General features: G+C 38.4%; 1 protein-coding gene across 1 annotated transcript in view; it reads left to right on the top strand.

The window, feature by feature from the left end:
* The first annotated feature begins 8,310 nt into the window (after window positions 1-8,310).
* ELOVL4 (ELOVL fatty acid elongase 4) overlaps window positions 8,311-27,061 on the top strand; it is a 32,725-nt gene continuing 13,974 nt past the window's right edge. Inside the window, exon 1 of the mRNA XM_024576657.4 lies at window positions 8,311-8,696. Coding sequence (XP_024432425.1) covers window positions 8,597-8,696 — 100 coding nt within the window. The 5' untranslated portion in view covers window positions 8,311-8,596. The remainder of the gene's footprint in view (window positions 8,697-27,061) is intronic.

Genomic DNA, 27,061 nt, shown 5'->3' with positions numbered 1-27,061 from the left:
GGGGCTGGACCACTAGATCAGGAGGTGGGCCAGGCCCGGTCCCTGGTGACTTACATTTCCCCAAACCCTCCTGGAAACCTGGGGCAGGACCCCATGGGATAGAAATTTCCCCCCTTTCATGTCTTCTCAGGTTCCTCTTGGTGATGACAGTTTCTCAAACTTCCCTGGCTTTTGATGACCTTGGTAGTTTTGAGGAGTAAACATTTTATTTTGTAAAATGTCTCTCAGTTGGCATTTACCTGATGTTTTTCAGATGATCGTACTGGGGTTATATAAGTTTGGGTAAGAAAGGCCATGGTGGCAAAGTGCCATTTTCATCAAATCAGAGCAAGGGTACATACTATTAACATTTCTTACCTTTGTTGATGTTGACCTTGATCACTTGGCTGAGGTAGTGTTCATCAGATTCATCCATGGGAAAGTTACTCCTCCCCTTCCCTTTCCATAGTGTGCTCTTTGGAAAGAAGTCTACGTGCAGCCGTTACTTAAGGAGTGGGGTGTTACATAATTATTTGGATTTCTTCTGCAAGGGATATTTATTCCTTCTTCCCCATTTATTACTTTATTCAATCATTTATATAGTATGGACTCATGAATATTTATTTTATACTTTGGGTTACAATATAAAACTACTTTATTTTCTTGCACAAAGTATTTTAGCTGTGGGCATTGGGAGCTGTTCCAGTTGTCTCCTTTGTTTCCTTGCTACACCCACGCCAATTTTTTTCTTTACTTTTGGATTCTAAAGAATGTTCTGGGATAATCTGATGTACCTTCTGCCCCAGTCCCAGAACCAGTCACTTTTCCAAGGATCCCTGGTCACTTTGGAGAATAGTATTTGGAGAAACCAAGTTCTGGGTGCTAAGTGTGCTCATTGCTGGTATGGTGTCAATGATTCTAAGCCCTCTCATGTGACAGAGCAAGAACATATATGTGCATATACTAACTTGTGTATATGCACATATCTATAAATATATCTACATGTATCCAGCTCTATCTACATTAAAATAAACATGAGTTTATAATGGTGTCTCTAACTTCTAATCTGTGAGCATAAACTTCCACTCCAACACTGAGTGAGAAATCTTGGCTCACACCATTTGCTACCCATTTACTTAATTGTTCAATTCCAGTATATACCTATAGCAATGTCAGAACTGTTGACCTGTACAGCCATGGAAAGCAACTTTATCGACTAGAATACATTGCCTACGCATAGTTCCTTTTGCCTTTAGCCTTATAGACTCTACTCATTTCCAAATTTACTTAAGCCAGCAAGTTTTACCCTGGCCCTCTTCAGTGAGTTTGTTCCATACATTTTATGCCACAATTAGATTCTTTTGTCACAGCCTATATTCCATCCTGGGGTTCCCCAACCTCCTAAATGATTTTTTGAATTTTTCATTTCTCATTTTTCATTTTCAAAAGTTAAGGCTCACTTTTGATGCAAAATTTTATAGTTGTGAGACATGCATAGTGTTATTTGTCCACCACTACAGTGTCATGCAGAACAGCTTCACTGCCCCACAAAATCTCCTGTACTAGACATAGCCAACCCCCTCCCAACTCCCTGAGCATAGATCTTTTTACTGTCTCTATAGTTTTGACTTTCCAGAAATGTCAAATAGAACCATACTAGTTTCTTTCACTTAGCAATATACTTTTATCCATGTCTTTCATGGATTTATTGCTTACTTCTCTATTGCTGAATAATATTCAATTGTATGGATCTACCACAATTTCTATGTATTCAACTACTGAGAGCAATTTGGTTAATTTCAATTTTTGGTGATTATGAGTAAAGCTGCTACACAGATCCATGTGCAGCTTTTTTGTGGACATGAGTTTTCAAATTAGCTGGTTTAGTATCCAGGAGCACAATTTCTGGATTGTTCAGTAAGACTATTTTTAGCACTGTGAGAAACTGCCTAGCTGTCTTCCAAAGTGGCTGTACCAATTTGCATTCCTGATATTGGTGCATGAGAGTTCCTGTTGCTCCATAACCTCACAGCATGGTATTGTCAGAGGGTTTTTTTTTAGCCATTCTAACAGGCAGTGGTATTTCACTGTTGTTTAAATTTGCAGTTCTCTAATGACAAGTGACATTGAGCAGCTTACATGTTTATTTGCCTTCTGTATATTTTCTTTGGTAAGGTGTCTAGGTCTCTTAATTACACTTAAACTGAGTTGATTTTTAAATTATCATTGAGTTTTAAGAGTTTGCATATTTTTGATACAAGTCCTTTATCAAATAAGTGTTTTGCAAATATTTTCTCCAAGTCTGTTCTTTTCATTCTTTACATAGTGTTTCACACAAAGTTTTTAATTTTAATAATTTACCAATTTATTTTCTTCCATGGATTGTGCCTTTGATGTTGTATCTAAAAACTCATCACCAAATCCAAGGTCACCTAGACTTTATCCTGTTTTCAATCAGGAGTTTTATTATTTTGCACTTTACATTTAGGTTCATGACCAAATTTCGGTTAATTTTGGTGAAAGATGTATGGTCTCTGTCTATGTTTTTCTTTTTGTTTTGCATATGGACACACAATTTCTACAGAACCATTTGTTGAAAAGACTACCCATTTTCCATTGAATTGCCTTTGGTCAAAGATCAGTTGACAATATATGAATGAATATATTTCTGGGCTCTATTTTCCGCCACTGTTCTGTGTGTCCATTCTTTACCCGATACCACGCTGTCCTGATCACTGTAGCTTTAGAGCAAATCTTGAAATCAATTTGTTCTCCAATATTGTTCTTCTTCAGTATTATGTTAGCTATTCTAGGACTTTTGGATTCCATAAAAACTTTAGATTGTTTGTTAATATTTGCTAAACAGCTTGCTGGGATTTTGATTGGTATTTCATTGAATGTATAGATTAGGTTGGGAAGAATTGACATCTTAACAATAGTTAGTTTTCCAGTCACTGAACACGGAATATCATTTCTCTCCAATGATTTGTATCTTTTTTGATGTATTCCACTATGGTTTTGTAGTTTTCATATTATATATATATAGTATATAATTTAGATTATATAATTGTTAGATTTATATCTCAGTATTTAATTTTCCTAGATGACATTGTAAATGGCATAATTTTTAAATTTCAAATTCCAATTGCTCATTATTGGTAAAGTAATTCATTCTTGTATATTACCTTTTTATCCTAGGAACTTACTGTATTCACTATTAGTTCCATGAGTTTTTTGTTGATGATTCTTTGGGATTTTTCACATAGGTAATCATTAATAAGGACAGTTTTATTTCCTCTTTTCTAATCATACATTAATTAGCCATTTTTGTCTTATTGCACTGGCTAATACTTCCAGTACAGTGTGGAATAGGTGTAGTGAGAGAGAATATCCTTTTCTTGTTTACCATTTTAGGGAAAAAGTGTTCAGTTTCTCATCTTTTTGTATGATGTTAGCTGTAGGTTATTTGTAGTAATTCTTTATCAAGTTGAGGAAATTCCCTCTATTCTTTGTTTGTTAAGAGTTTTTAAAATTTTTGTTCAATTATAGTTGTCCCCATTTTGCCCCATTACTCTCTCTTGCCCTACCCATCCCCACCACCCACCTGCAATCCTACCCCTGTTATCTCTGTCTACGGGTCCTTTATACATGTTCCTGGATGACCCTTTTCCTTCTTTTCCCAGTTAACCCCCTCCCCCCACCCTTCTGGTTACTGTCAGTTTGTTATTTCCATGTCCCTGCTTCTATTTTGTTTGCTTGTTTGCTTTGTTGATTATGGTCCACTTATAAGTAAGATCATATGGTATTTGTCTTTCACTGCCTGGATTATTTGCTAAGAGTTTTTATCATGGATAGATGTTGGATTTGTCAAATGCCTTTTCTGTATCAGTTGGTAAGACCAATATGGTTTTTTCCTGTTAGTTTGTTGATATGATGGATTATACTGATTTTTGAACATTGAATCAGCTTTGCATAATTGGAATAAATCTCATGTGGTCTTAGTGTCTGATTATTTTTACACACTGTTGGATTCAATCTGGTAATATTTTGTTGAAAAATTTTACATCTATGTTTATGAGAGATTTTGGTTTTCCTGTAGTTTTCCTTTGTTGTAATGTGTTTATCTGGTTTTGGTATTGGGGTAGTTGTGGTCTCATAAAATGCGTTAGAAAGTTTTCCCTCTGATTGTATTTTCTGGAGGAGATTGTAGAGAATTGGTATTATTCCTCCTTAAATGTTTGGTAGAATTTACCAATAAAACCATCTGGGACTGGGTGTCTTTCTTTTTTGGAAGGTTAGTGTATTTTTGCCAGTATATCTCCCAGGGCAAGGGAAATAAAGGAAAAAATAAACAAATGGGACTATATCAAATTAAAAAGCTTCCGCATGGCTAAAGAAACTGTCATCAAAATGAAAAGGGAACAGACTGTATGGGAGAACATATAGGTCAATGATATATGGGACAAGAGTTTAATCTCTAAAATATATAAAGAACTCATATGACTCAACATCAGGAAGATAAACAATCCAATTAAAAAATGGGCAAAGGACCTGAATAGACACTTCTCCAAGGAAGACATACAGAGGGCCCATAGACATATGAAGAGATGCTCAACATCACTAGCCATCAGAGAGGTGCAAATTCAAACCACAATGAGATATCACCTCACACCTGACAGAATCGCCATCATTAATAAATCAGCAAACACATGCTGGTGAGGCTGTGGAGAAAAGGGACCCTAGAGCACTGTTGGTGGGAACGGAGACTGGTGCAGCCACTGTGGAAAACAGTATGGAATTTCCTCAAAAAATTAAAAATGAATCTACCTTTTGACCCAGTGATTCCACTGCTGGGATTATACCCTCAGTATCCCAAAACACCAATTCAAAAGAACCTATGTACCCCTATGTTCATAGCAGCACTATTTACAATAGCCAAGTGCTAGAAACAGCCTAAGTGCCCATCAGTAAATGAGTGGATCAAAAAACTGTTGTATATTTACACAACAGAATACTACACAGCAGAAGAAAGAAGGAGCTCCTACCTTTTGCGACGGCATGGGTGGAACTGGAGAGCATTATGCTAAGTGAAATAGGCCAGGAGATGAAAGACAAATACCATATGATCTCACTTATAAGAGTAATCTAATGCACAAAATAAACTAACAAGCAAAATAAAACCAGAGGCATGGAAACATGGAAGAGACTGACAGTTGCCAGAGGGGAGGGGGGAGGGGGATAATGGTGGAAATAGGGAGAAGGGACTAGTCAACATGTATGAATGACCCATGGACATGGACAACAGTGTTGGGATTAGTCAATACTGGGATCAGGGGGTGGGCTGGGTGATGGAGGGCAAAGGGGAAAAAATTGGGACAACTGTAATAGAATAACAATAAAAAATTTTTTTAAAGAATAAAAGATGAGATTATGGGGATTTTCATTTCATTGTATTGTCTGTTCCTTTTTCAACATTCATGATTATCAGAAGAATCTATATCCATCTGATGTAATAAAAATAATTATATACAAGGTAACAAATAATAAACATCTTTTAAAAATTGAGAAGTAAGATGGCTTAAGACAAAGATTGTAATTCCAAATTAGTTAAGAACCTAAATCATGGGTTCTACATATTTCCCTTATCTTTGTGGAGTCAGGGAAGAGTGGTGAGGGGAATAAAACAAAACACTGGAACTAATAGACAGCAGTTAGTATTATCAGTGATTTTCTCCATTTTCTGCAATATTATCCACTTAGCAAATTTTACTTTGTAAGATTTAGGGTCTTTCTACAGTTCTTTTATATCAGACTGTTTCGTTCACTTCTAACTCAACAGGGTCCTATGTTCCTCTGTCTTTAAAAGCACAGGTTGCTAACAATATTGAAACATAGGAAGGTGAAGACACTAGGAAAAAACGGATAGTTCATGTTGTTAATTCTGTATGGACTGTAAAGCATTTAATTTTTTTTGCTATTTTATATAAAGTCATTTTTTATTATGATCATATCATCTCCCTTGATTTTTGTAGATAGCTGTGTCTCACTTCCAGTCAATCCACAGCAAAGAACTCTGTTCTCAAAAGTTTTGCAGATACTATGGATGCTTATATTTGATTTTGTTCTGTCATGGTGTCTTGGTTAGATGGCTGTAACTCCAGGTGAGTGGACATGCAGGGCTCCTTCCACTTGCACAAACAGACTAGGTAGGCTTCAGTATTTCTAAACGACGTGTGAACTGAATACTGCGCTATTAGTCTCCAGGCTGGGTAATAAGGCTCCAGAGTGGGTAAGTTCTAGGGCTCTAGTTCTTAGGTTATGTTTTTATATGTCATCAATGCTAATAAACATACTACTCTTCCAGGTAGGGTGTAGGATGTGCGTGCCACTCTTGACACTTTTTTTCATCACTTGTCTAGGATTTTCTTATACGTGACAGGCGCCCCCTAGTGAATAGCGGGACTTACATTGACTTCCATTATAAAAGAACCTGTTTTAAAATTTTTGTATTTATTAAACAAGACGCTGAAGTTTTGTGTGTGTGCATGAGGGTGAGGGTGGGATCTGTTTTTCATTAAAAACATTCAGGATTTCACAAAATAGAAGTAGTAGTCAATTTACTACATAAAGTTCAAACTAATCTGAACTTTGCTAGATCATCAAAGTACATGAATACGTCATTGATCTTCACCATCTCTCCAAATGTGGAGACTTGGGTGGATTTTCTATATAGCTACTAGAATCTGATACACATAACTTTGGGGCTGAGACTTGAGAAACCATAATTTCAATCCAAAAAACTTTAATCTGGTAAATATATTTGATAAATTATATTCTATTTGGTTAATTTCAAGATTAGAATATATAATGAAAACTGTGGTTTCTTAAATGATAAAATAAATCAGTTACTTTTAATTATGTCTACTCTCTCACTTTAAAGCTCTTCCCACTTGTAACAGTTCTGAAAAAAGTGTGTTATAATTTTTATATCATCATAAATATTATTCCTTACAGCACTGAATTAGGTCCTCAATGTGGAACCAAAAATAATTCTTATCCTCTAAGATGGTTCCAATATAAAATAAAGTCAAATAATATATAACTGGGTCAACTGGAAAGTAAATCAAGTAAACATGAAAGAAAATATTCACATTACTTTAACAGTGCCAAAAAAACAAAAGCAATCACACACTTGACTCAGTGGCCTTTAAATGGAGCATCCTAAAATAACAATTAGAGAAAATGTTAAACAAAAAGTAGGTGACATGTTTAAATAACAAGTAGGTGAAAAGATGATTGGACTGTTCTTAAAGGTCTTGTTTGATGTCAGAAACTATCAAATTATTAATTTTATGGGTGTATTTTTGCTACTTTTCAACGGTAGATTATCCTGTTGCCTCCCATCTAATTACCTAAACAGATTTTAAAAAAATTACTTTTTCCTTGTTTGCCTAGATTGTCCTTTTAGATTCACCTCATTTTCTTAAGGTCCAAACTGACCTCTCTAATCATAAGGTAGGCCCCTTTTTGCCCTCCTTCTTCTCTGAACTTCTAATGGCCTAATTTAGCACGATTATATCTCTTTGATTATTCCATGTATATTAAAAGGCTCTACAGAACTCGTGCAAGCATTCATTCAAATTACAGTTGACCTTTGAAAACAGGGCGGGGATGGGGCTTAGGGGCGCCGACCCGTGGCAGAACATTCGCGTATTAACTCAAGTAGTCCATCCACACACGCAGATTCTGCACTGTATTTATTAATTTGTTAATGGGTAGACCCCTAAGTCCATTCTCCATCACTGTAGCTTCACGAATTTAGAGGGATAACTTGTGCATTTCCCTTTCTCTGGTGGCAAGCATGTGCTGACAGGGGTGAAAAAAAGAGAACCCAAGAAAAGTCGAAGTGAGTGACAGGTAAGGACGAACGCACCTCGCTAACCTCATCCTTCTGCACAAAACGCCCATTCTTCCCCCTCGTGTTTCCTAAGATGTGTCCAGGGCGGATGCAAGGTCACCCGTGGGACGGCGGGTACTCCTCCGCCGGCCCGATGCCGGGGCGGGAGGCGGGGTAGAAGCCCTGGTATCGTCGCAGAGGAAGGTGGGGACCTGGGAAGGGCCCGGGACCAGGACCAGGACCAGGAGGCAGGGGCGGAGCGGCACGCGCCTGCGCGGCCCGGCCGCCCCCCCCCCCCCGCCGCAGCATCCCAACGCTAGAATCCGCGAGCGCGAGGGCGGGAGGAGGGGCGCTCAGGCCCCTCCGCCCCGCGCGCGCCCACGTGACGCCAGCCAAGGAGATTGGAGCGGCCGCAGCAGGTGGCGGCAGACGGGTGCAGCGCTCGGCGCTCACGGCAGGAGCTCCCCCTCCTCTTCCTGAGAGCCAAGACCGTGCCTTCTCCGCCCGGCCCGTAGCCGCCGCCGCAGCCGCCGCATCCCTGCTGCCGCATCCCCGCTGCCGCGGCGCCCCGAGCAGGAGGAGAAGACGCACCCGGGCCGCCGCCGTTGGAGGAATCCCTGCTTACGCTCGCTCCCTCCCTCGGCCGTTGCCCGAAGTCTGCCTTCCCGCGGGGTCTCGGCTTTCTCCTCCCGCCGCCGCCAGCTCCTGCTCTCCGCCGCAATGGGGCTCCTGGACTCCGAGCAGGGCAGTGTCCTGAATGTGGTGTCCACGGCGCTCAACGACACGATGGAGTTCTACCGCTGGACTTGGTCCATCACAGGTAAAGCCGCTGGCTTCCCCGTCCTTGCCCGGGCGTGCGGGCGACCCCAGCCCCCTGCGGCTGTTGGGATCCTGTGGATCAGAGGAGGTGCCGGGCGCGGGGACCGCAGCGGGGCTCTGGTTAATCTGCTCCGAACGTTACGGCCTCCCCCCCACACACCCCCCGCGCACACAGACACACACGCTCGCCCGGTTTGCCTCTGAGCTGCCACCATCTCTCATCTGTTTCTCAGATGCATGAGCTGACATTATCAGGTGGAGTCTGTGCTGCTGAGAGCTCGTCGCAGGAACCTCCCTAGCCTATGTTCCCACATCTCCAGATCTCATATGACAGTTCTAAATTATGCACAGGATTGCTTTTAACATTTAGTAATATTCCGTGTGGAGAGATGGCTCGGGCGGGGGTCGGGGCGCTGAACTCCAGCGACGGCTGTCTCGTTTGCTTCTTTGGTCTCCTGGTTGCTTTGACACAACCTGCTAACCTGCTGATATTTTGTCTAGCTCATATAACATAATTTGGAAATAGAAGCAAAAAGCCGTTGTTTGGTTCCTTGAGCCTTGAAGAATGTTAGTTTGTGAGGCTCTTTGACAGCAGTTACGTTTGAAGTGATTGTCTGTAATGGCTTGGCGCAGTGCAGTGCAGTCAGGGGGAGGCGAGGCTAAAACACCGGGAAAGAAAGGTCTTTACGACAGGGGTCTCTACAGCAGCACCTAGAGGTTGTCCTAGAAGCCTACATACACATACAGTTTTCTTAAATCAGCAAACTTTTTCCTATGGTTGTTAGTGTTTATTTGACCGTATTGCCCCTTGGTTGATTTCTATATGGTCCCTTCTGCTTTTCTAGCAGAAGCTATTGTGATGTTATTTTCACATTTCCCCGTTTATTTTATCCAGTTGTTTCAGTTGCTTTTGGTTTTAAGGCATTTAAAACTTTTGAAATAAAAGTTAACAGGATTTTAGAAATGATCTTTTGATTTAAGTTTTTTTAGTACTTGCAGTATTACCCTGCATCCCAGCAGGGGAGGAAATTAACCTTGCACGTTGTGACTCTGCCTTCCTAGAAATTATAATATATTCCTGTAGTTTTTGTATTCGTTAGAGTAAATGGGATAGTAGTTACAGCATGAATACAGTACAATGCATGGGATATATGCTGTGGAGAAAATGTGTTGCTATAATTATTTCTGGGTTAGACAAACGATTCTTTGACATTGATGTGGCTTTAACTTCTTATGAAAATTGTGTTTTTTCATAAATTCTTAAGTTTGACACAGAGAAGTAAGCTATTTAATTAGCCATTGCAATAGAAAAATAGTTAAAAGAGCTTTTAATGGAGTTTTTCCTTTTTAAGTCTTCCTTCTGTGTATTGTTACACTGAAGTTATGCTGTACCTACATAACCTGGGAAATGCATATATCTATATGTTTCCCTTCATCTCTGAAGTGATTTTGGTTATTTAAACATTGCATCAAGGTTTCCCATTACACAACTGTGCAGAGCCAAACATCAGAGAAGGGCTCTGGCAGGTAATTGCACTCTGCATGCTTTAGAGTTCACACATTGTCAAGGTCCTCCAATCTCCATATAGCCAGAGCCACACCCAGGAGTTCTCATTCCTGTCTGTCATTTCCTTCCCACCTCTTGAGTCTCAGAGAGAATTGAGAGCAAAGATAGAATATACCTTTGAATGGTGGTTAATTCCTTCCTAATGATGTTTGTGTAAAAAACATCACAAATGAAGTAGGGAATTTTTGCAGTTGCCTTATGTGAAAGCCTGCTACTTGCATATATGAAGACATAAAATAATATTGTTGCTGAGACTGAGAAGTCAGAGTGGCCACTGGGACCAAGTGATCTCCCACTAGCAGGTCAGAGGAAAGGTGTTCACCCATTCCCTGGCTATCCACTTACGAAACCTGAGACTGCTTCCTTGCTTTCTGTAATCAGCTACCTAGTGTAGATAGATGGTATTTCTTAACTACGTTAGATGCTTAGTGGGATGTAGCCTGTTCTGCCCTGCTGCTGTGTAAGGAGCAGTATTTTTCAGATTCAGGCAGAATAGACACGAAGCCTGTGGTGTTCCATTTCCTTTCACTGCCTCATCTCCTCCCTTCTATGCTCTCCAGAAACCTTTTCTTTGACTCATTATCACTGATCCAATTCCAAGAGGATATCTTCTCACTGTAATTTTATGAAAATCTGGGCGAAGGAGTTTCAAGCCTATTAGATGAGGCTGAAGAAAAAGTTGATGAGTCAGATGTTTGGGAAGGGGGGCAATAAAAATGGGTGGAGAGAAAGATGGTCTTGAGAAATAGTGGTGATTGTTGTGAAAGGACCCAGATTATTCAGGGAGAGAAGAAATGAGTGAGCTCTGTGCCTTGAGTGCCTTCATCCCCAGAACTGGTTATATGCTTCTGTCTTTCTGTTCTGTTACTTCACTAAGTATTTTTCACCACTGATGTTTCTACCTAAGTGTAAATAACCTGTATCTACTTGGTACTGTTATAATAGGAATAATACAGATCGGTAGAATATATTCAATGATCCAAGATACTTTTGTCTTAGGGCAAACAGTTTCTGCAAAAATACTATTTTTGAGCTATTTCATCAAATGGTGCTATTTAATAAAACATGTCCAAAGCAATGTATAAAAACTGGGCTTTTCAACAGCACATATCTAGCAAATACAGCATATGGTCCATAGTGTATCAACACAGAAAATGTTACTTTTACTATATGATTGACACTTTGCACATTGAATTGAAACTTTGAAAGAATTTTACTTTTAAAAAAACAACAAAAATGTTTTTACTTCCATATACTATTATCTTTTTAAATATTTTAAACAAGTAAATTAATCTTGGTTTATATAAGAAGTATAGAGTGATGTGGGACTTTGCACCGGTTGGTGGTATGAGAGTAGGTAGGTACTCTGATGTCAGCGTGTTTATTTTTTCCGTTCTTTTACTTATGAGTATATTAAAATTATTAGGACTGGTATCCAAGACTCAAAGTGAATATCTAATCAAGAGATGTAAACTGATGAACCTAAATATTCCCCAATCTATAACAACCCAAATTATCTACATCATCCATTGTTCATTCATTATTTTAAGAAATGCTTATTAGTGGCCTTTTGTGTAATGACATTTGGCATAAAAACATCTGGAGAGTTAATAATCAGCCTTCCCACAATAAGACCAAATGTCTCATGAATCACTGTATTTCTTTTTGAATTCCTGTTTTTAAACAGTCATTGTTCATGGAGTATGTATGTATGTGTATGTGTATGTGTGTGTGGGGGTTGTCATTGCTCTCCTTTTGCAGATATAGTATCCAACATTTTGATGAAAAATTTGTGTCTACTTGGGAGTTTAAGTTAGGGTATAAAAGGCCAGCCTTGCTGGGTCCTTACATTCACTTTGGAAGGGGCAGAAGGGAGAGGGAGATGAATGGTAGAGGAGGAGGAAGAATGATGGTGAAGTTTGGAGGGTAGGCTTAAATAATCATTCATCTGTCCACATGACTTGCCATGTGCAGGCACAGTACTGGGCTCTGGGGAGAGAATGAGAACACTCGATCATTAATTGCCCTCCTGCAGCTTACAAGTCTAGAGGGTCAAGGCCGTGGTCTGAGGTCAGTGTGATCTATCAGCCAGGCCTGCCCGGGCCTAGGGAAGGTTAGAAAAGTCCTTCTCTACTCTTCTCATCTCTCCTTCTACCTCTACTACAGTCTTAGTTGTGACAAACAAATTCAAGCTGTTTTAGAATATGTGGGTACTTTGGAGAGTACTCGGAAACTGGCGGCAAGCTTAAGGGCCAGTGAGTCATCTGGTTTGCTGAAACTGGGGGCTTGTGGGAGGGGACCTTTAACTCAACTCGAATAAGCTGGGCTAAGAGCAGGTCTGTTCCAGAGATTGCTAGCCCTCAAAGCAGCATGTGTCTTAAACATTGTGCAGTATATTTACATTCATTTTATTTTTATTTATCACAGTTAATGTACACATTTTTATTTGTTATTGTCAAAAGTAGGTTTTGTTTTTGTTTTGGATTAGTTTGGGAACCCAGTCACCATTTTCAGTGCTTCTCGGAGAAAAGGCATTGCAACTTCTAGGCAGCTGATTAAAGACAAGTAAGTGTAGTATTACCAGTTCCTAACATGGGATCTCCCTTGGTCAGTGTTTTCCATGAGGTTCTAGAATTGTTCTTCTCTGATAACCAACCTGAAGCTTTTAAGAGGTCCACGCCATTTTAGGGTTTTCTGGGGTTTTTTCTTTGTTAGTTAGGTTAGTTGGTTCCTGTTGTTTTTTCCTTCACCAGAGCCTGGTTTAGGTGGCAGAGTCCTGGACTTCAGTGGCTGATGCTCTTATCTGTTTCGCCATCATCATATAGTAGAAATCTCATCACAGATGGAATTGTAAGAGTAAAACAATGCCGATTCTAAAACTGGTGCCAGGACACAGTTTTATACAGTTAGTTTCTTTGGCTGAGAGAGAAAAGGTTTTAAGAATTACACAGATAATTATCAGACAATGCTTCTGTGATCTTAAGAGCCACAAAGAAGTTAGTCATTCTTTTAAAATTCAATTTGTTTTATTTCTTCTCAAGTCATATGATACTGTCATTAGTAAATGATTTATTATTATTACATATTATTTTGGATTTGAATCATATATTATTTTGAGTTACTTATTTTGGATTAAATATATATGAGCACACAGGGAAGAGTTGTGTAACAGAATCTGTATTTTCTCCTTGTGGAGATGGCTCTTTTTTTTCCTTTTCATTCTCAGGACATTTATCTTTAACAAATCAAGGTACTATTGTTTTATTTTTCCTTGGAAGGAGAATGTATTAGAATATATTTTTAAAAATCACGTGGTTCTATTTTGTTCATTCAATTCCTCTTATAGGTGAGATCATATGGTATTTGTCCTCACCGACTGGGGATGAGGTGGTGGAGGAGGGCAGAAGGGGAAAAATTGGACAACTGTAATAGAATAACAATAAAAAATGATTTAAATAAAACATATAAAAAATATAAAAACAATCACATGGGTATGGACTTTTAGAAAAAGAGAAGGGAGGAAATACATAGCCTTTCAAAACCAGTTTCCAAATTGTCTTTCTAACGTAGTTAGTTGGTATTTCCCTGCCCACAGCCCTACAGCTCTAGCCAGCTTGGATAGCTCACCATTGAGTAAAATGTGTGCATGCCCAGCTGCCCCTTCCAAGTCTACCTCTACAGACGTCCTTTCACCAGGACCCAGCACAGTTTCCCTTCTTTATAAAGCCTTTCTTGGCCATGGTACCCTGGGACCTTCATTGCTTCATGTGATCCCATTGCCTTTAGCAATTACTCATGTACCTCCTCTTACCATTCTTTCTGTGAGTCTGTTGTCTTGAACTGTTTAAACCATTATTATTTACCTTTTCACTTCTTTGTACTTTTCTCCCTGATGCTAGGGAGTGACACATGTTGACTTCATATGGTTTGAGCAGATGACCCCCTTAGTCAAGCATGATTTCAGAAAGTGAGATATTCTGGTTGCTAAACACTAATAAGGTTTTGGATCACACTAAATCACAGAAAACATTTTTAAATGATTTTTGTCATGTTAGTCAAAGATTGAATTAATGTCGACTAAATTTAATGAAGGAATCAAACCACTAAATCATTTATTAGCACAAAACAGTTACTTTCAAGAGATATAAAATCAGACATAATTCTTCCCTTTTCATTGCCTATGCAGCATTGTGTAGTGTGGGGAAGTGAGGAGGGCAGCATGGAATAAACAATGGAAAGTACACCAGACAGGATTTAGATGACCTACGCTTTAGTCCTGGATCTCCTGCTAATTAGCTTTGAGAGTTTGGGCAAGTCCATTTTCTTTTCCAACCTCAACTTTGTTTACCTGTAAATAGAGAAAGTTGAATTAAGTAATCTCTAAGGTCTCACCCAGCTCTAAAATTCTGGTTATAGGTGTAACTTTTTTTTCTTTTTATTGTTGTTCAAGTACAGTTGTCTCCATTTTCACCCCACCACACCCCCATCCCCACCTCCCACCCTCAAACCTACCCCCTTTGACTTTGTCCATGTGTCCTTTATACATGTTCCTTGATGCCCCCTACCATTATCCCTCTCCCTCCTCCTTTCTGATTAATATCAGATTGTTCTTTATTTCAAAGTCTCTGGTTGTATTTTGCTTGCTTATTTGTTTTGTTGATTAGGTTCCACTTATAGCTGAGATCATATGGTATTTGTTTTTCACCTCCTGGCTTGTTTCACTTAGCATAATGCTCTCCAGACAGCATGGATGGATGGAGGTGTAACTTAAAAAAAATTCTTTAAATACATGAAGCAATTTCAGATAAACAAACATTGATCAATAATTCAAAACCTCATTCTGTGTAATAATTACAATCTTTCCAACAAAACAGTTATCAGTGCTGCCAAATAGTAAAAGTAACAGATTTATATTTAGTCTTTTTTACTTTCTCTTATATGCTCCATAAGGAGCAGGTAAAGGAATAGAAAAACAAAAGGATACAGATATTTAAGCTCCTGCTGTGACATAGCATTGTTGCAGCACACAGCACTGCGATAAGACTGTATCTGATTAAGTATCTAGTTAGTCCGTGTATAACCAGGAGTTAACTGTTTTGTCAAAAGTAGTAACAATAACATTAAAGAATAAGTTCATTATATGTTACACATATAATGTATACAATTATACATTACATTTATTATGTAATATGTAACTGCTGAGGATGGCTTGTTACATGGTCTTGGGCAAGTTATTTATGATTCTTTGGGCCTCATATTTCTACCTGTACGGTGAGAGAGCTGAAACTACATGATCTTTTAAGGCCACTTTATTGAATCTTCATAATATCTCCTAAAGCAGTGGTTTCTATAGTTTAAACTTTACCTTTAAATTTTTTCTATAAAAGTGTAAAATTTTATCATCCATCATTATGAAAGATTTTCAATTATAAGCACTTTTTCTTCTGCATTTCTAATTTAAATTTGGAAGTGTGGTTTAAAATTTTTGTAAAATTCCTAAAAATATGTAGGTCTTTGAATATGGAGAAAGCAAAGAAACTAAATGGCTCTGGTTGAGTATGTTCCTTAACTAAAAGGTTAATTTAGAAAACCTTTTGCTGTGTATTTTTCTTCATAAAATGTTGCCATTCTTAAACAAATACCTTAATGTGGCATTTTACTTGTATTATATTTTAATTATAAGTCTTGGAATTTGAAATGCAAATGTATTAGGTCATTGAAGGAATGAATCAGTTACTTTTAGATGTAGTCACATAAATGCATTTGTGATTTTGAACTGGAATAATCAAGAGTAAGCTTCTCTGTTTTCATTTTTATTTGTTTATCAAATGAAAACTTAGGCACAAGATATGTATTAAAGAATTTCCTGTATTTTTCCACACTCAAATTCATAGCAGCATTATTCGTGATAGCCAGGAGGTGAAAGCAACCCAAATGTCCAGTGATGGATGGATGGATAAAGAAGATATGGTATATACATACAATGGAATATTATCCAGACTTACCAAGGAAGGAACTTTTGATGCATGCTACAGTGTAAATGAACCTTGAGGACAGTATGCTAAGTGAAATAAGCCAGTCACAAAAAGACAAAAACTGATTAATTCCACTTACATGAGGTCTGTACAGTCGTTAAAATCATAGAAACAGAAAGTAGTCGGGGTTGCAAAGGGCTGGGGTGGGCGGAGGAGACCGGGAGTTGTTGTTTGGGTGCAGAGTTTCAGTTTTACAAGAAGAAGAGTTCTGGAGACTGGTTACACAACGATGTGAGTGTACTTAACACTAGGGAACTGCACACTGAAAAATGGCTAAGGTGGTAAATTTCGTGTGTTTTTTATCACAATTAAAATGAATTTAATATATTATGTAATTAATATGATAGCACCTGTAGAAATTATCTTTTTCAGTGCTAAGTGCTAAAGCAATTGATTTTTTTATTTTTCAGCTTACAGTAAAATGGCTTTATATGGAGCAAGCGTACCTATTGCCTTAACAAAAGTCCCAAGGGGCTAGAAAGCAGCAAAGAACAAGGAAGACAACCTTGCCTTTGTATTTTGCTTTCCAGTTTTACCGTGAACTTCACAGCAACCCTGGGAGATAGGCCTGGCAGACATTGTTATTTCCATGTGTGTAGAAGTCCCCGAGAGTCATAGACGCTCAATAACTTGAAGATGAACACTGTATTGGAAGTGGGTCTAAATCGGTCATTTTGTTTCCCCATCACACTAGCCAAGCAGGAAAGCAACAATCAGCCCTCTGACGTATGCATCTTCTCTTATTTTACCTAATACTAACTACAATCTTGTCTACATAGCGTCACTATTTAGAATACTAAATCTAAGCAAAGTCATAATAACACTAGAGACAGTCTAAAGAAAGACATCTGAAATGCTCAAAGGGACTGTAAGGCTGCTGTATGAGATTAAATTAAAAAGTGATATTTATTCATATAAATGTATATATTTATGCCATATAGAATATACGCTATAATTTACATATAAATTTAAAACGTGGTATTTTGCTTGAGAAGATGAAGTTGACCTCCATATGATGGTGTAACTAGTACCTTTACTTTATCAAAAAAGTAAGTTTATCAAAAAGTTTATCAAAGTGAATTATGAAAGTGTTTGCCAAATTTCATAATATAAGAACTAGAAACTATTGTTAATTAGTAGAAATTGTCCCAGTTTTCCCCCCTTTACCCACCTGCACTCCTCCCAACTCCCAGGCAATTCCCACACCATTGTCTGTGTCCATGGGTCATGCATATATGTTCTTTGTGAGGCATTCTTTTGTACTCCATATATATGTATACACACACACACACACACACACACACCCCTATATACATATATATTCTGTACCATATAAATACTTACATTTCCCCCAGGACCTCTTCTTGTACCACATGTTCCCTTGCCTTGGCATTGTTTTCCCTTTCCCTGATGAGCTTGCTTTTATGGATATGTTATTAAAAAATTAAATCTGTTGGGGTAGCATTGGCAGATAAATTTCAAGTGTACAGTTCTGTAACACATTATCTGGAGACTGCATTCTGTGCTCTCCACCCAAAGTCTAATTTTCATCTTCCCCCTCCCTTACCCTCTTGTCATTTTTTTTAAACCATGAATTTAGATACCATCTGCACATGGTGGAACTCACTGATATTTATTGACCTTCTAGTACAGGACCATGTGGATTATAGAATGCTGTAGTACGCATTTTATACACCTTATCTTATTTAATGTTCATAGAATCCCAATAAAGTAGGTAGTATCTCATCATTCTGTGATGAAGAAATAGACTTAAAATGACACAGCTGGAAAGTAACAGAGCTGGGATTGAATCTTCTTCCCTCATGAGTGACCTTTCTGTGCAGGAGTACAACCTCCCTGTTCGTTCAACAAATACTGTTTCATTGCCCAGTGAAAACAGTGAACATTTATTGGTGCTTACTGAGTGCTAGGCCCTGTGAGCAATGCTTATATTTATTATCACATTTAATTCTCATCTTCATTTGACCTAGGTACTATTATCAACATTTTTCAAGTGAGTAAACTGATTTTCCCTGGATTATCCATCTAGTACTAACTCTCCAAATTAAACCTCAGAGTAATCAATCTTCAGCTTGAATCACATATCAATTCACTCACCTTATCTATGTTGTTTTTTCCTCCTTCGCAGCCTCTGAGTCCATCATCATTTATTTGCTTTTTAAGGGAATTATATTTTCTCTCAGTTTCTACCTTTATTAAAATCTCTGTTCAGGCAAAGTTGGAACTAAAATCCTCTTTTCCCTGTTTTGTAAGTCCTCCCTTCATTGTTTTAGGTTCTTTGGTGATTGTTATACAACTGGGTTACATAGAACATTTTTGCCCTCTCGTTCCGACCCTGCAGTAGACACTCTGAGCTGTTAGTTCCCTCACACTTTCAGACACCAAGCTTACACTTGCCTTGCTGGTGAAGGTCTCCATTCCTGCCTGTCCGCCCGTCACACTCTGACCTCTTTGTCATTTTGTGACCCAGGTTCTGCCTGGTCCTCCTCTACATTCTGCCAGAGCTGCCCTTACATTCATCCAGGTGCTCATTCATCCAAGCTCAAACCACCATCCTCTTTCCTGTGTCCCCAGGGGGTTAAAGTACAAATTTCCATGCTCACCTCTCTGACTAAATAGGAAATGGATCTGATTCTCATTCACCCACCAACTTCTGAATGTGTACTTTTTTCTAGAGCATAGCTCAGGTCATTTCCTGCCCCACTGTACTGAGTTATGGAAGAACTTTCTCCTCTACCCCTGCGCTTTTCACTCACTGATACCCAAGCTCTTACTTGGCTTGGAGAACATATTAAGCATCATATTGGATTGGAACCTAGAAGAGGCCTTATGGTTTTATTTAGTTTATTCCTGTCATGGAGATGAGATCTTTCTCAAACTCTTCTTGACAGCAGTTATCTACATTTTTTATTAAAAATTTCTTTTAACAAAGGTTTGAGGCTGCTTACATACTAGGCACTTTCACAGAGACACATCTCTGTGAGGGCCCTCACGACGTTCACAGTCAGTGGAGGTGGACAAAACGACCTCCTCGAGGAAGACTGCGGTTTGCCTTTTAGGTGCTCTAGTGCATGATGTGACCTTAAGTAACCATTATTTTTGTGTAGACAGTAAAGGCGAATGGATTTTTTAAAATCCTCACCCAAAGATATTTTCATTGATTTCAGAGAGAGAAGGAGGGAGGGAGGGGGAGGAGAGAGAGAAGGAACACACCATCAACTGGGAATCAGATTTGCAACCCAGGTGTGTGCCCTGACCAAGAATTGAACCTGCAGCCTTTTGGTGTACTGGATGATGCTCCAACCAACTGAACCACCTGGGCCCAGAGCAACAAATCGATTTTTAACAATATCACTTGCATATTAGTGATTAGTAGCTGAGTATAAAAAATGGAGTTGATTTGCCACTGTTGGTTCTAACTTACTAAAGAAGAATGAATAGTTTTAGAGAATAATGTGTTGTATATACATCTTGATGTCTTGAATGTACTCCCAAAGCTACTCAGTATCTTTAGTTTGTTGTCAGACTTGTGCTTTGCTTTTGCTTATGTTAGAAGAGAAAGAAGTAGCTGATTTATTCAGGTAGATTCTAGGCAAAATTAATCAAATTTTTATGACTTGCTTATATATTATATGAAGTTGGCCCACATTTCTGAGCAGACTAGAGCAGTTCTTCTTAAACTTTAATATGTAAATCACCTGGGGGTCATAATTAAAACACAGATCCTGGTTTAGTAGGTCTGGAGTGAGGCCTGCGATTTTCTGCTAGTAAGCTTCCAGGACATGCTTTTCTGCTGGTATGTGGACCACACTGAATAGCAAGGGAATGGAGTATTCCTAATATCTTTGATAATCTGCTAGTCTGTACTACTATGGAAAAGGAAGAATTTAAAAATGTTCTTCAGCTATCGATTTTAAAATATACTTAAGAAAACCAAACAATATCATGAATTTTTATAGAACATTTAGTTGTTGTTTTTTACCCCAACAGGGACTGTTTATCTTTTAGAACCATATTGATCAGTAACTGTTGTTCATTTTGGCTGAATCGAAAGAGTAGTTTAGAAATGTCCAGAATGTCTATTCTCACAGTAGCAGTAGCCAAAATAGTAATGATTCATTTTCTAGATACTTTGTGCCCTTCTTTCAGCCTGCTAGTCCTCACCATTTGCTTGGTGCTTCCACTGTGCAAGCCTTTGTGGCTGCAGAGATAACAGACAGCCCCTGCCCAGTGTGGCATGGGACACAGACAGACAGCGACAGGACAGTTGTATGACATGACAGAGGCAAATCACAGTGTGCTTTAAAAGTTTGAGAAAATCCATAATTTAATATTTTCAAGTATAAAAAGAGTTAATGTTGGAGGCGTTTCCTACAGAGGGTTTTCAGTTGGAGCCTCAAAGCAACTCTGTGGTTTGGGTAATCTTACTGTTGCCCCCATTATACATAGGAGGAAGTTGTGGCTCAGATACTTTCAGCCTTACAGCCATTGGGCTGGAGAACTACCACTAGAGCTGGAATCCAGTGCTCTCACATCAGGCTCTGTTCCTTGCCCTGTGCCACACTGCCTCTGCTCCGCGTGACTTCCCAAATCCTTCCCAACAAAGAGTGTTTCCTACTATAATATTGTGCTTTTTCTTGTTACATCTAGGAATTTGGATGTTCTAAAAATTAAACATTTTATTAATTTTTTTGGACAGGAGATAATGACCAGCTTAGACTAATTGGGGAAGAAAGCTCATGCTGACTGGTAGAAATCCTGAGTCCTAAAAAGCTTTGAAAGTTACCATCCTTCCAAAAAAAAAAAAAAAAAGAGGAGGTCTATTAGAGATATTTAAGGAGGCTGCTTTAGTATACATAGTGATAATTTGTTGTGAAAATTAGTTATAGTTATTTGTATATAATAGAGGTTTCTAAAGGACTTGGGTTACTTCAAAACTATTGGATGGATTATAAGTATTTTATTATTTACTACATCTGGTTTACATTTTCTTTAAAATGAAGTGTTTAAAAAAGCCTCTCTAAATAATTCAAAATTCAGAGTTAGATTAGCTATGTATTTTCTCTCCTAAATAAATATAAAATGTTCTGTCTTCTCAGTTTAAACTCCTTCCCTAAGATTTATTATCGATGGTAATTTTTTAAAATTGGGTTTAACTGTTTGGCTTAGAAGAGAGAAGGATTTAGTGGTTGGATTATTGTTAATAATAATGATTATTGTCAATATTTATTGAGCTCTTATTCTGTGTCAGCACTGTACATATTTCATTCCTCCAAACAACCTCCTGCTTATTGTCCATAAGGCCAGAAAGACTAGGTGACTTGTTCAGGTTTATTCAGATAGTAAATGAGAGAGGTGGGATTCTAATGCTGGTGGTATGACTTGAGAGTCCATATTCAGAGCCTAGAGAACTCTAGATCAGGGAGAAAAGGCCTAGAAGACATCTAAGGGCATGACTTTTAATGGAAGGGGCTCAGATTATTCCTGACATAGGATACATTTGTATGAAGATTTGGAGTGGAGAGGAAATAGGGTGCAGCAGAAGGAATGACTTTGTGGCATCCATGTATGCCAGGAACTTTCACATTTAATCAGCACCCATCAACTCTATGACATATTAGTTCCTCACTAGAAAGAAAAGAACACTTGATTCTTCATCTGAGAGTGTGTTGCCTGCCCCATCATTTTGGAAAAATCTTACTCTCTTATCTCTCCATGATACCATTTTATCTTTTCCTTCCTCTCTGGCTGCTTTGGGCTGTTTCTTCCTGGGCTATTTTTGGACTGTGGTTCTATCTGTAAGAAGACCTCTCCCCCGTCTGCTTGACAAATTCCTTTTCTATTCTTCAAGAAACAATTCAAATGTTTGCTCTTGAGGTTCACCTTGTCTCCTCTCTCCTGTTCTAACATTGTTCTTAAGATTAGCCTCTGATATTGTGCTCATTATCCTGCAAAGCAATTGATTTTTCATGTCTGTCTTCTCCTCTAATACATAATGAGTTTTTAAAGGTCAGGGACCAAAAATCCTCCCCCAGATCACTTAGATCAGAAGAGGCAGAGAGTCTGACTTGAAAGTCTATTCTATCTAACATGACATGGGATTTTAAGAAACAAACCTGGTTAGGAATAAAAGCCTGCTGGTGGGTCTTGGACACAGACAGCAGTATGGTGATTACCAGAGGGGAGGGGAGGGTGGGGGCAGGTGGAAGAGGGTAAATGGGAGATAAATGGTGATGAAAGGAGACTAGACTTTGGATAGTGAGTGCACAATGCAGTGTGCAGATGATGTGTTGTAGAATTGTACACTTGAAACCTATATAATTTTATTGACCAATGTAACCCCAATAAATTCAATAAAGAAAAACCTATTGGTGCAGGGTGTCCAAGGGAAGCCCCACTTTAGATGGATGATTTTTCTTCCCATTTTTATTTTTATTTTTTTATTGTTGTTCAAGTACAGTTGTCCATTTTCACCCCACCTCGGCCCCCCACCCCACCCATCCCTGCTTTCCACCCTCGAATCTACCCCCTTTGGCTTTGTCCATGTGTCCTTTATACACGTTCCTTAATGGACCTTCCCCTATTTTCCCCCATTATCCCTCTCCCCTCTGGTTACTGTCAGTTTGTTTTTTATTTCAGTGTCTCTAGTTATATTTTGCTTGTTTGTTTGTTTTGTTGATTAGGTTCCACTTATGGGTGAGATCATGAAGTATTTATTTGTCGTTCATCACCTGGCTTACTTCACTTAGCATAATACTCTCCAATTCCATCCATGCTGCTGTGAAGTATAGGAATTCCTTCTTTCTGCTGCGTAGAATTCCATTGTGTAAATGTACCACCATTTTTTGATCCACTCATTTCCTCATGGGCACGTAGGTTGCTTCCAGCACTTGGCTATTGTAAATTGTGCTGCTATGGACATTGGGGTGCATAGGTTCTTTTGAATTAGTGTTTCAGGATACTTAGGGTATAATACCATTTTTAATAAGGTATAATTTACACATAATGAAATTAACTCTAATTTTTAGTGAATTGTTTGTGAGTTTTGACACACATTCAGTTGTATAAACATTACATGACCTTTAATACAGGTAAAATTGTATGACTGCTGACGACAGTAATGTTTGTAAATAAATCAGTCCCACTTGGCATGAACTTTATGAAACAGAATGTTCTAAATGTAAACTATTTCCCAAGAAAGAGTTAACCCTAAAGGGTCTGGGAGGGTTAAAGTAATGTGCCATGGTAATTCTTCTTATTAAAGTCTCTTTCTCCTGAACTTCATTTGCATTATTTAATATTTAGCTTTATGCTTGCTTAAATTTACTTTAACGCTGTGATAGGTAACTCATGACCAAAAAAACAAAAACAGAACAACAAACAAACAAACAAAAACCCAGTTCTTTCTACCTACAGAAAAAAAGACCCAGTAGTTAGAATTTTCTGAATTTAGGTGTGACTTAGCTCCCTCTAAAACTTCTCATTGGTTCTAATTCTACATTCCAAAAATAGAGAATAAATCTAATCTTTCTTTAGGTCCTTTAGTATATGCTGAGGTCTTTTTCTTTTTTCCAGGCAAGACATCCTTCATCCTTTTCCACCACTCTATCATGGCTTCCAAAGCTTTCATGATCTTAGGCCAGGTCTGCCAGGTGCAGCCCCTAAGAAAGTGTGAAGCTTGGTTTGTTTGAGGATTTCCTGTGTGTGTGTGTGTGGGTGTGTTTCTGTTAAGGGAACTTTTGTAGGTCTCTCATTTTCTTTCCCTTGAATTATGTTTTAAAGTATCATTTGTGCCTATAATTTAGGAAGAAATTGGGAAATTTTCTCTCTTAAAATTAATGGACATGGTGACTGAGTGGTAGTGAAATAGCTGCCAGGAGCCACGAGGCTGTTGCTCCACATTCTCGGGCAAGTCTCTTGACCTCTCTGAATCTCATTTCTAAGATAAAGGGATCATTTTTAAATCTAAAATTCTACACCCCTAGTTTAGATAAATGTTTTCATGCAACATGAAAGACTTGAAATTATTAATAAATAATTCAAAATAAGAACAAAATCACTAAGACATGAAGGCATAAACATATTAATAAACCTATTAATAGTATAAAATACAAAAATAAGACAAACAGCCCTGGCCAGGTGGCTCAGTTGGGTTGGAGTATTGTCCCATGGACAAAAGGTCACGGGTTTGATTCCCAGTCAGGGACACTCCTAGGTTGTAGGTTCCATCCCTAGTCAGGGCACATGCAAGAGGCAACTGATTGATGTTTCTCTTTCACATCAATGTTTCTGTCCCTCTCTTTCTTCCTCCTCTCCACTCCCCCGCCCCCAATCTAAAATCAATAAGCATGTCCTCAGGTGAGGCTTAAAAAAAAGACAAACAATATGACAAACAAATTGACTAGAGTCAGTTTGTATTTGTGCCATTATTGATCCCCTCTAAACAAGCTTTTTCAATAGAGCATTCCTAAGAGTGTTACATAAAAGCCATTTGAATCTCCCTGATGACAGAATTTGACTCTAGTGGTGGCAGGAAGGACAGGATTCTTTACTAAAATTTTTTCTTTTTCCCCCTAATAAATTCATGGTATGGAATCTCACCGATAACTGTGTAGGATTAGGATATTAGCAACATGCTAGCGATGTATTTCTTCTACTCGAATATGCATAACCTATTGTACATTTGGATTCAGTGTAACTTAACTGAATAAGGCACTTAATTTCTAATTTATCTTTAAAATATGTTATCCCAAGAATACAACCTCCAGAAGAAGAGATTAGATTTGTGGTCACTAGAGTTGGAGAGTGAGAGAAGGGAGAAGTGGAGGAAGGTTGTCAAAAGGTACAAACTTCCAGTTATATGATATGTAAATGCTGGGGATGTGACTAGTGTACAACCCGATGACTGCAGCCCAGCGCTGCTGTGTGATAGATAGGAAAGTTAAGAGAGTAAACCCTACGAGTTCTCGTCACAAGGAGATTTTTTTCCTCCCTTCTTCTTTTTATTGAATCTGTATGAGGAGATGAATGTTAGCTGTACTTATTGTATTAATCATTTCACAATATATGTAAATCAAACCATCATGCCGTGTTCCTTATACAGTGATATATGTCAGTTGTTTCTCAATAAAACCTGGGGGAAAAGCAAAAAAAGGGGGCAAGCAAATGCACACATCTTTCTTAGAAGAAAGGCAACAAAGTTATTAAACATTTAAGTTAATGAAAAGCTGGATAATTCATTATCTTAAGGTTATATAAATTAGATAAATTCAGTACTCATGACTTCCCTGACTGTTCTAATCCCTAATATTTTTTTTTGGTTCAAAACTTGAGGAGGGGGCCTATGCGTAATGGTAAATTTTCTATCATTGTGTTATTGTGATGAACTCAGTCCATCTTTTTAGTGGAAAAGGGATCATATAAAAGCAGCATGTGATATTTGAATGTTGTCGAATTACTAAAGGAAATATTCAGGTAAATTCAGAAAGACGCAACTGCAAAGACATGGAGAAATTTCATGGAAATATCATATGGCAGAAATTGTTATCCTGTGTTCAGGCCACTGACAATAGCTATAACTTCCACAGTAATCACTGGAGGTGGTATTTTTGAGAGCTGGAACAACTAATTTGAAAAGGATCTGGTGTGAAATGTGGCCTTTTATAGACTGAAAACAGGGTTTGTTAAGTGGTGGCCACGTGAATGTATGACTTGCATTGTTGGACAAAGAAGGGCACTTTTTTCTCTGGCGAAAACAGACATTGTTGAAGACATTGAGCCTTATAGAACACACGTGCACTCAGCAAATACTGGGTTGAAGTGCTGTTGGTTTCAGGTTAGTCTTATGCCAGCAAGAAGGGGGTCTGGAAAGAGCTGTAGGAAAGGATTGCTGTACCCTGAAGAAACCTTGAATATTAGTAAATGTACATTTAGATTTCACTGAAGGGATAGAGAATAAAGGACTAATATGAAAAAAAAGTGCACTCATTTATTCATCAAATAAATGCTTAGGCACTTTGATAGGCCTTGCAGTATAAGAATGAAAGACCTAGCCCTTGTCTTCAGGGAGATTACATTTTAAAGGAAGGTCACTGGACAGTGTGAACATGTGCAGATACTCTGGCAGTGCAAAATGGGTCCCCTACTCAGTGAGAAATGCCTATTTTCTTGATCCAGGTTTCCTCACCTTCAGTTCCATTCTTCCTCCTAACTTTTTATTATTTTAAAAAGTAATGATTTTCAGGAGTTAAAAAAAAAACTTAAGGGATCACCTAGTGTCTTGGTACTCAAAATGTGGTCCATGGAATATTAGCATGGCATCAGTTGGCGCTTTCTAGAAAATGTGGAATCTTCCTAAAAATTGGCTACACCCCAGACCTACTGAGTCACAAGCTGCATTTTAACATTCTCCCTTCCCACCTCCAGGTGAGTCTTCTCATTAAAGCTGGAAAAGCACTAATCTATCTAGTTGACCTCCCTGTCAGGTTTCAGAGATGAAGGAGATGAAGACATTGTGCCCATGTACAGCAGCAGAGCTGGTGTCAAAACTCTTTTTACTGATAAAGTCTTGCGTGATTTCTGTGATATCTGTTCTATCTGCTCTGCTCCACCGTTTTATTCCTCTATTGGCTTTAGTGTTTCATGTTGTCAGATCTTCAGCTTCTTATGTCTCTGTCTCTGTTCTCTCTAATTTTTTCTGTTGAATGAGAGAGTAGTACAGGTTACCCACACATACATCAAAGA

This window comes from Desmodus rotundus, chromosome 11, assembly GCF_022682495.2.
Source record: "Desmodus rotundus isolate HL8 chromosome 11, HLdesRot8A.1, whole genome shotgun sequence".
Taxonomy (NCBI): domain Eukaryota; kingdom Metazoa; phylum Chordata; class Mammalia; order Chiroptera; family Phyllostomidae; genus Desmodus; species Desmodus rotundus.
Note: the sequence above shows the minus strand (reverse complement) of the source record. Positions and strands in the feature narration are given on the sequence as shown.